At 41.8% G+C, this 11,121-nt stretch overlaps 1 protein-coding gene across 1 annotated transcript; it reads right to left on the bottom strand.

Moving 5' to 3' along the window:
• Positions 1-4,735: 4,735 nt before the first annotated feature.
• On the bottom strand, positions 4,736-10,911 carry LOC117435496 (uncharacterized). Its single transcript, XM_059017281.1, has 2 exons — positions 8,954-10,911; positions 4,736-6,445 (listed from the first exon to the last, which is right to left on the bottom strand). Exons 1-2 carry the CDS (start codon positions 10,493-10,495, stop codon positions 5,843-5,845), a joined length of 2,145 nt encoding a protein of 714 aa, XP_058873264.1. The 5' UTR covers positions 10,496-10,911; the 3' UTR covers positions 4,736-5,842.
• Between the last annotated feature and the right edge of the window lie 210 nt (positions 10,912-11,121).

Below are 11,121 nucleotides of genomic sequence, written 5' to 3'. Positions count from 1 at the left end.
AGTAGCGAAAACACTCTCCTACCGCACCAGCGTTCAAACGCTACCGCCTCTCCGCAAGCTCTTCCCACAATCCCACAATCCTCAGCGCGCGAGAGAGAGAGAGAGAGAGAGAGAGAGAGAGAGAGAGAGAGAGAGAGAGAGAGAGAGAGAGAGAGAGAGAGAGAGAGAGAGAGAGAGAGAGAGAGAGAGAGAGAGAGAGAGAGAGAGAGAGAGAGAGAGAGAGAGAGAGCGTGAGCATGTTTTGATATCGTCATTCAACTAACGTTAGCTAATCACTTCAATTTGGCTTTAGGTGACTAAAGCATAATAGCAACCAAAAAAATAAAGATGGACATAAGGAAGTTTTTTTTTACAAAAAGTCAAAGTGTAAGTAGGAAGATGTTATTAAAGTAATAAACACAATTGATAATGATTCTCATAGCAAATGAAAAAATAATTTACTAATACTTTCTCTCTAAACAGCATGCATCAATTTATCATTTTATCAGGCGAGTGAAGCAGTGCAGCCTGGTAAAAGCAGTACAGAGGCAGGTGGAGCAACAGGGTCGCAGGTGGGGTCTGTAATGGCTTAGTGATTATAACAGTGAAAGTGTTAGACTCAGTTTTGAGATATATTATTGTTTGAGGCACATTGTGATATAATAGTAGGCTAATGCTGTATAGTAATACTCAGCAAATAAAGTTAGCATAGCCATATATTTTCTCTCTATATGGCATGCATCAATTTATTATTTTATCAGGTGAATGAAGCAATGCACCTAGGTACGAGCAGCAGCACAGACACAGGAGTGGCAGGCAGAGCACGTGAGCGTGCATGTGCTCATGCTTGTAGCGCCAGGGGTATTGGTAGCTTACAGTAAGGCTGGGATAGGTTATAATTCAGGTTATTAGTAATTCTACAGCAGGGATGTCAAACCAGCTTCCAGGATGGACACTTTATCATAGTGTTTTAAGTGTATACCAGCCAACTTCATGTCAATCAAACTGTCCTCGATTCATGTCCAGCATTCATTTCAAGCCACCAGAAGTTACCAATTAATAGCTGTCTACTAAAAAATTTCTTCCCGGGGGGGCATGCCCCCGAACCCCACTAGCGACCGTGACTCCGCCCCCCTACAAAATTGTGACCCCACCAATGTTCAAACCAAACCTACGCCCTTGTATATATATATATATATATATATATATATATATATATATATATATATATATATATATATATTTGTATGCCCCGGTAGCTAAAAGCTTAGTTACGGCTCTGGGCAAAACCAAAGCCCTTGGCCAGAATACAATATTTTTCTCTATGCATTCTTTTCTGTTGAGCACTCCTGACACCGTTGAAACGGTGAGTCTCAGGTCGCCTGCGGATACATAAGTCCAATCATTGCGTCTGAACCTGGTGTGTAATCCTAGGTAACTGCTCACTTTTAACACGATTTAAGACGTTAATTCACGTTTTAAGTAATACAGTGTCCCCTTCAGACATGTTAAAGGAGAGATTCGGAAATAACATTCAAACCTATGCGCGAGTAAATACCATCCTAACTCCTAACATCCAAAAAAAAAAAGAAAAAAGAAAAAAAATAACAATAATTAATATATATATTATATATATATATATATATATATATATATATATATATATATATATATATATATATATATATATATATATATATATATATATATATATATATATATTTGCATGCCCCGGTAGCTAAAAGCTTAGTTACGGCTCTGGGCAAAACCAACGCCCTTGGCCAGTATACTACTATGCATTCGTATCTAGGTGTATATGGTAGCTAGCGTTGTGTTGGAGCAGCAGGACAAGCTCGCCATCCCGCCCGCTGCTTTCCTGCTCACCAAAACACAACGCACCCAGGGGAGAGATACCATGGTAAATAGGTAACCTATTTACCATGGTATCCCTCCCCTGCGGCGGCTGCTCTTGATCTCCGTGAACGAACCCGCTGTCACATTGAAGCGCTTGAAAACACAGCACAACATTCCCTAATAACACTTGCAATGCATTATGACTTCAAAGGTATGACTTTAAGTCTATGACATTATTATTTATTGATTTTATTTTGTTTTATTTCTTTGATCACCAACTGCCACGACAACACACTCGTTTTTTTTTTTATGCAGTACTCCTGACGAACTTCACCCATTGACCGCATCGTACGGGCTCTTAAAGTAGCTTGTGTTGGAGCAGCAGGACAAGCTCGCCATCCCGCCCGCTGCTTTCCTGCTCACCAAAACACAACGCACCCAGGGGAGAGATACCATGGTAAATAGGTAACCTATTTACCATGGTATCCCTCCCCTGCGGCGGCTGCTCTTCATCTCCGGCTGCTCTTGATCTCCGTGAACGCACCCGCTGTCACATTGAAGCGCTTGAAAACACAGCACAACATTCCCTAATAACACTTGCAATGCATTATGACTTCAAAGGTATGACTTTAAGTCTATGACATTATTATTTATTGATTTTATTTTGTTTTATTTCTTTGCTCACCAACTGCCACGACAACACACTCGTTTTTTTTTTTTTTATGCAGTGCTCCTGACGAACTTCACCCATTGACCGCATCGTACGGGCTCTTAAAGTAGCTTGTGTTGGAGCAGCAGGACAAGCTCGCCATCCCGCCCGCTGCTTTCCTGCTCACCAAAACACAACGCACCCAGGGGAGAGATACCATGGTAAATAGGTAACCTATTTACCATGGTATCCCTCCCCTGCGGCGGCTGCTCTTCATCTCCGGCTGCTCTTGATCTCCGTGAACGCACCCGCTGTCACATTGAAGCGCTTGAAAACACAGCACAACATTCCCTAATAACACTTGCAATGCATTATGACTTCAAAGGTATGACTTTAAGTCTATGACATTATTATTTATTGATTTTATTTTGTTTTATTTCTTTGCTCACCAACTGCCACGACAACACACTCGTTTTTTTTTTTTTTATGCAGTACTCCTGACGAACTTCACCCATTGACCGCATCGTACCGGCTCTTAAAGTAGCTTGTGTTGGAGCAGCAGGACAAGCTCGCCATCCCGCCCGCTGCTTTCCTGCTCACCAAAACACAACGCACCCAGGGGAGAGATACCATGGTAAATAGGTAACCTATTTACCATGGTATCCCTCCCCTGCGGCGGCTGCTCTTGATCTCCGGGTGCTCTTGATCTCCGTGAACGAACCCGCTGTCACATTGAAGCGCTTGAAAACACAGCACAACATTCCCTAATAACACTTGCAATGCATTATGACTTCAAAGGTATGACTTTAAGTCTATGACATTATTATTTATTGATTTTATTTTGTTTTATTTCTTTGCTCACCAACTGCCACGACAACACACTCGTTTTTTTTTTTTTTATGCAGTACTCCTGACGAACTTCACCCATTGACCGCATCGTACCGGCTCTTAAGGTAGCTTGTGTTGGAGCAGCAGGACAAGATCGCCATCCCGCCCGCTGCTTTCCTGCTCACCAAAACACAACGCACCCAGGGGAGAGATACCATGGTAAATAGGTAACCTATTTACCATGGTATCCCTCCCCTGCGGCGGCTGCTCTTCATCTCCGGCTGCTCTTGATCTCTGTGAACGCACCCGCTGTCACATTGAAGCGCTTGAAAACACAGCACAACATTCCCTAATAACACTTGCAATGCATTATGACTTCAAAGGTATGACTTTAAGTCTATGACATTATTATTTATTGATTTTATTTTGTTTTATTTCTTTGCTCACCAACTGCCACGACAACACACTCGTTTTTTTTTTTTTTATGCAGTACTCCTGACGAACTTCACCCATTGACCGCATCGTACCGGCTCTTAAAGTAGCTTGTGTTGGAGCAGCAGGACAAGCTCGCCATCCCGCCCGCTGCTTTCCTGCTCACCAAAACACAACGCACCCAGGGGAGAGATACCATGGTAAATAGGTAACCTATTTACCATGGTATCCCTCCCCTGCGGCGGCTGCTCTTGATCTCCGGGTGCTCTTGATCTCCGTGAACGAACCCGCTGTCACATTGAAGCGCTTGAAAACACAGCACAACATTCCCTAATAACACTTGCAATGCATTATGACTTCAAAGGTATGACTTTAAGTCTATGACATTATTATTTATTGATTTTATTTTGTTTTATTTCTTTGCTCACCAACTGCCACGACAACACACTCGTTTTTTTTTTTTTATGCAGTACTCCTGACGAACTTCACCCATTGACCGCATCGTACCGGCTCTTAAGGTAGCTTGTGTTGGAGCAGCAGGACAAGATCGCCATCCCGCCCGCTGCTTTCCTGCTCACCAAAACACAACGCACCCAGGGGAGAGATACCATGGTAAATAGGTAACCTATTTACCATGGTATCCCTCCCCTGCGGCGGCTGCTCTTCATCTCCGGCTGCTCTTGATCTCTGTGAACGCACCCGCTGTCACATTGAAGCGCTTGAAAACACAGCACAACATTCCCTAATAACACTTGCAATGCATTATGACTTCAAAGGTATGACTTTAAGTCTATGACATTATTATTTATTGATTTTATTTTGTTTTATTTCTTTGCTCACCAACTGCCACGACAACATGTAAGGGGGGGTTTTCTCTCTCACAGTTAATTTTACTGGATAGGGATTCGTTTATACATGTGTGTGTACATATATATATATAGTGCTGGCGTTCTCTTAAAGATAACTAAAATAACGAGTCAGCCCACAATTAAATCAGTTCGGATTTCTCTTTTCTTTACTGCTGCAGTTTAAATAACGAAACGGCAGCTGTACATATTTTTAATGCACAATCACATAGGCATCAACACATGAAAAGAATACAAAAGAAAACAATATATAAACATATGGCCATTAAAAGTTATAAAATAAATGTAGTTCTTTTAGTGGTACCACTTTAGCAACACGTGTGCCTTAAAACAATACAAGTCCTTGAATTAGCACTCATCTGATCTTTAAAGCGATGTCCAGTGTGATGTCTTGATCGCAGTTCAACGTAGTTCTTCAACCTAAAATAAAATATTGAGAACTAAAATATTCCTAGCCCTCTCTGCTACTTCAGGTCTTTTATTAAGGATTTGATCCTAATATCACAGACACATCACAGCCTGGCGGCGTCCATCTTAGTTTTCTATATTCACTGGAGAGCACGTTGTATTACTAAACTAACCAAAACAACCACAATCAAATAAATCGGATTGGTTACTAATTGTAATTTCTTTAAATAAGTCTGAATTTCAAATAAACATTCTCGATACACTAAATTTATAAAACATATTTGCTGGCAAAATACAGTATTATGAATTACTACAGATATACATGTATTCAGTACAATGTACACTGCGCAGATTAAAGATTTAACATAACTTTCAAGTAAAGTTTGAATATTACTCTAATTTCAGAAACATCATCTAAAGTTAATTTGGCAACACTTACCTAAAATAAAATATTGAGAACTAAAATATTCCTAGCCCTCTCTGCTACTTCAGGTCTTTTATTAAGGATTTGATCCTAATATCACAGACACATCACAGCCTGGCGGCGTCCATCTTAGTTTTCTATATTCACTGGAGAGCACATTGTATTAAGGGCTCTTAAAGGTACGGTGCCAAATTAAAATAAGTCTGCCGACTAAATATGAATAAAGTCTTATTTTGATTTAATGAACTTTTTAACAGTAATAAAACAACTCTAGTTCTTTGTTGGTAACATACACTATAAAATAATAATAAAATAATGTATTACTTTATAGGGGGTTACATTCTCCCTCCCTTATAGTTGTCGTCCTCGACAAGCTTTCAAACCTATATTTTCTTCTTTTTCTTAACACAGGCATTTAGCAGTCAGTACTTCCAGTACTTTATTTAGCATCTGACTCTGATTCTGAATTATTTGACTTTGCCTGGTGATAAAACTGAACAGATACTTTTCATTTGTATTGTTCTCTTGGCAACATTTAAACTCATGCACTTGAGCTTGTGCTTGCTTGCCAACTAAAGGGTATTCCCATCTATCTGGGGGTCTTCGATTCCGAGTTGATCTTCTTGGTGCAGGAATTGTCTCTTCATCCTCATAATCACAGTTACTTGCGATCACCTCCTCAGCTAGATCATTATCCCATCTTCCAGTCTCATCAATAGGGTCGAAGAATTGAAACTCCTCTGCTTCTGGGTTCAACACATACTCTGGTTCATCAACCTTAGCATTCTGGTTCTCTTCTTGATCGTGTTCATCTTCCAGTTCTTCAAGATCCAAAACTACATCTTTCTCTGTTTCGGTTTCCCTTTCTCGCCTATCAGCACGTGGACTTGCTACTTGAAAATCACGGTCTGTGTCTTCCCTGGTAAGCCCTTCTGTACTGTCTACAGGTTGCTGCCTTGTCCTTGGTCGTCGTGGTCGGATGGGGGTCTGTTTTTCTTCTTCCAGGTGGTCACGAGATGGGGTGAGAAAACCACAGGGTAATAATAGATCACGATGAAGTGTCCTCTCTGGACCACTTTCATTTTCTGGTTTCACTACAAAGACAGGAATATCTTCTGCAATTTGTTTAACAACAACATAGACAGTAGAATCCCAGCGATCAGAAATCTTATGCTTGCCTCGGATCCCTGTATTCCTCACTAGAACCCTGTCACCTTCAATGATCACAGACGCCGTAACCTTGCAGTCCCATCTGCGCTTATTGGCTTGCTGGCTTTTCTCAGCTGATCTAGTGGCCAATTCATATGCATACTTAAGCCGTCTTCGGAGCTGTTTAGTGTACTGCTGATGTACTTTGCCATTATACCCCGCAGGACCTAAACCAAAACAAAGATCAATTGGTAATCGAGCTTGCCGCCCAAACATAAGAAAAAATGGGGACTCCCCAGTGGTGTCATTGCGAGTGCAATTATAGGCGTGCACTAAAGGCCGCACATAATGACGCCACTCCTCCTTCTTCTTGTCACTGAGGGTGCCAAGCATATCTAATAGAGTCCTATTAAATCGTTCAACGGGGTTACCTCTGGGGTGGTAAGGTGTGGTACGAGACTTGACCCCAGCAATTCCACACAGTTCAGCTATCAGCTCAGATTCGAAATTGGCACCTTGATCACTGTGAATTCTTTGAGGAAACCCATAGTGGAGAATTAAGTTTTCCCAGAGCACATTCGCCACGGTCTTCGCAGTTTGATCCTTGGTTGGTACTGCCAACGCATACTTGGTAAAATGATCGGTCATTACTAGAATGTTCCTGATATCTTTGTTATCAGGCTCTAGAGAGAGAAAATCTATACAGACCAGTTCAAGTGGTCCAGACGTTTTTATGTTTACTAACTTTGCAGCTCTTTGCAGTTTTGCCTTCCTTTTAACACATCTCGAACACGTCTTACACTTCCTTTCCACTTCAGAAGCCATACGAGGCCAATAAAACCTGGCTCTGGCGAGATCTAAGGTTCTGTCTGTACTGAAATGTCCAGTCTCATCATGGATTCCTTCAAGAGCACGTGCTCTGTGACTCAAAGGCACTACTAACTGAAAGAATACATCTCCATGGTGATCTTGAACTTTACGATATAATACTCCCTCCCGAAGGGTAAGTTTGTCCCACTCTCTTAACATTATCCTCACTTCAACAGATTCCCTGCCCCGCTCCTTCTCAGTAGGTTTGTTATCAGCTTCCAGGTAGCAAATAACTGTAGCAATGTGTGGATCTTCCCGCTGAAATTTGAACCAGTCTTCAGCTGTTAACCCGGGTAAAGGAGACTGACCAGGCCATGGCTCTGGATCTTCAAAATCTGATGGAATAACATCATCTCTACACCCAAGACTCTCCACCAGGGTGATTTCATCTTCTGCATATTCGTCTCCAGTGACCTGAGTCTGAGCACATGCAATAGGTGCTAAAAAGTAATTGATTGCTTCCACATTGTGTCTCTGAGAAATAGTATCCAAAATATGTTTCTCCACCATGGTGTCCGTTGCAGGCAATTCCGTCACTCTGGACTTCAGCTTCAATATCCTCTTTTCCATCTCCGAGGACTCATCATCATCATCATCAACAAGAGAAGACTCATGTGGCCGTCGCGATAGCCCGTCTGCATCTGCATTTTGTTTTCCAGAGCGGTATTGTATATCAAAATTGTACAAGGATAATGCTGCAAGCCAGCGATATCCTGCGGCATCTAACTTAGCAGTGGTGAGTACATATGTCAAAGGATTATTGTCAGTAACAACCCTGAATTCACAGCCATACAGATAATCATGAAACTTGTCTGTGATTGCCCACTTCAGAGCAAGAAATTCCAGTTTGTGGGCTGGGTAATTCTTCTCACTTTTGCTGAGTCCTCTGCTGGCATATGCAATTACACGCATCTGCCCTTCTTGTACCTGATATAGTGCTGCCCCAAGCCCTGTAGTGCTAGCGTCAGTATGGAGAACATAGGGAAGCCTCCAGTCAGCAAAACCCAGAACAGGTGCAGTAGTTAATTTTGCTATAACAGTCTGGAAAGCCTTCTGACAGTCTACAGTCCATCTAGCTTCCAGGAACTTGGTGCTTGACAATTTCTTAGTGTCATTACTTCTGTAACCCTTCTCTCTTTTAAGGGTCTGCCCCACTAAAAGATCATTTAATGGTCTAACGATCCTTGCATAATCATGGACAAACCTCCTGTAATATCCAGAGAACCCGAGAAATGCTCTTAGCTCCTTGATGCTTTTCGGAACCGGCCATGTTTCCAATGCAGACACTTTATCGTGATCTGGCTCTATCCCCTTTTCAGAAATGATGTGCCCCAAATACTTCACAGAAGACTGAAAAAAACTGCATTTTGGTAGGGATAATTTCAATCCATGTTGTGCTATACGGTTCAAAACTTTCATCAGTCTCACTTCATGTTCTTCCAATGTTTCAGAGAAAATGATGAGATCATCTAAAAAGGCGATCACTTCTTCCAGGTTAAGTCCAGCCATGACCTTCTCCATGGTTCTCTGAAATGTGGCAGGAGCATTGGTCAGTCCCTGTGGCATCATTTTAAATTGCCAATTCCCAAACGGTGTTGTGAATGCTGTTTTAGGCTTATCATTTTCTTCCATTTCAATCTGATAATAGCCACTCTTTAGATCCAGCACAGTAAACCACTTTGAACCTGCAAGAAGGCTAAAAGTTTCTTCAATCCTTGGAAGAGGATAGGCATCCTTTTCAGTCAACTGGTTTAATTTCCTGTAATCCACCACCATCCTCAAAGCACCACTCTTCTTTCTTACAAGAACTATCGGAGATGCATATGGGCTGGCAGATTCTTCAATGATCCCTGCATTAATCAGCTCATACAGGTGCTGCTTCAGATCATTAAAGTCAGAGGGAGACACACGTCGAGTGCGCTCCTTGAAAGGAGTATCATCGCTCAGCTTAATCCTGTGCTTGACACCTGATACATGTCCGATATCTAAATCATGTTGTGAGAAAACATGCGGTACTTCTTCACGCATTCTTTTAACAATGTGTTTCTTAACCTCAGATGGAATTGGTGAGCCTTCAAAATTAAACTGAAGACACAAGGGTGCTATAACTGCATGTTGCGAGCACAAAACCTTCCCTGTATTTCCAACAGGAAAGTCTGGTGGGGTCCCATTACTAGAAACACTCTTCACCCATTCTACTGCACACACATTAGCAATAACTCTTTTGGGAGTAAGCACAATATCGTGTTCAGTTTCATTCTTAATGAGAACACTGGACATTGTAAATCCATTCTGAACATCAACAATCTGGCTGAACATAAGCAAACCGCCTGGTAAGCATGGATCATCTGGAGCTTCTAAAATTACATATTTACTATGTGACGCTTGCCCATGATATTCCCCAAGAACCTCCACCATTTCACCACTCGACAGAGTAAGTGGTTGGCTGTTGTTGAGTGTGAGCTGTCCCAATTTGTCTTCTATTGGAGTGATAAAGTCTTGTCTAACAATAGTTTGCAAAACCCTAGCCCAATCATTCCGAATGGTTAGTGTATGAAGAAAATTATCACCAGCAACATCTTGGCAAGATAAAACAAGAAGCCTTAGTAGATTAGTACCCACAATTAGAGGAACACGTTGAGTGTACTGTTGATCAGGGCAAACAAGAGCGAGAATACAGAATTTGTCATCTGTTCCACATATCTCTTTAGGTAACTGCACTTCCAACTCAATATAACCTAAGTAAGGCACTCGTTGTCCTGCAGCACCTTCTATGGTAATTATAGTACAAAGGGAGTTCAATTCACGGTGGCTAAGGTAAGTATTATAGAATGACTCTGCAACACATGTAACCTGTGAACCACTGTCAACAAGACAAACACATTCCCTGCCATCAACCAAAGCAGTTACTTCACAAGCCTCTCCTATAAGTCCATCAGGTATGGTACCAGACTTATGCCTGCCAACAACTTCAGGGGTTGCTAACGTTTCTTTTGGGTGCACCTTGGGACCCTTTTTTTTCCTTGAAGCTCCCATTTGTCCCTCAACAGGAGCTTTTACATGTTTAAAGACATGGGTGAGGCTGGTTGAGAGCTGTTAAACTTTGTGTTTCTATGTTTAGACCGCTTGCAAAGTTTCTGCTGCACGAGAATGGCATTTGTTTCATTGTTACACTGACCTAGGTGATGTCCATCTTCACCACAGTTGTAACAGAAACTGAACGATTTTCCAGCTAAGGGTGTGCTATGCTGGTGTTCAACTGAGGTAGGCAAATATTTAATCTCTTCTTTTCCTGTAGTCATGGCCATGGTAGTGGGCACTGAGTGGTGAGCTTTGGCATGCATGTCTGCTAATTTTCTTTCCAGCTGAGCAACCTTTTGTTGAAGCTGCACTGGGCTATCCTGAGCATCAGAACTAGAGGAGTCTGGCACTGTGCAGTGAGATTTGCTAGACACTTTAACCTGCTGAACTCCCAAGTAATGCTTCCTTCTATCCTCTTTAAAATCACGCTCCCGTTCTGCAGACCGGACCATGAAAAGCAACCCACCATAAGTTATGCTACTGTCCTTGGCAGACAATAACTCACTTAGACGCAGGTCAGAAATCAACTTCTCCTCCCAACAACCTCTTATGAACTGTTTTAACAGGACATGTTCAGACCT

Source organism: Acipenser ruthenus, chromosome 3, assembly GCF_902713425.1.
Source record: "Acipenser ruthenus chromosome 3, fAciRut3.2 maternal haplotype, whole genome shotgun sequence".
NCBI lineage: Eukaryota > Metazoa > Chordata > Actinopteri > Acipenseriformes > Acipenseridae > Acipenser > Acipenser ruthenus.
Note: the sequence above shows the minus strand (reverse complement) of the source record. Positions and strands in the feature narration are given on the sequence as shown.

What these genes read in the sequence shown, in the direction of transcription:
- LOC117435496 (XM_059017281.1), bottom strand. Translation starts at nt 10,495, where the DNA reads ATGGGAGCTTCAAGGAAAAAAAAGGGTCCCAAGGTGCACCCAAAAGAA. An exon ending in AGGTCATGGCTGGACTTAAC is followed by an intron (nt 6,446 to 8,953) that starts CTGGAAGAAGTG and finishes TCTCGTGACCAC; the next exon opens with CTGGAAGAAGAAAAACAGAC.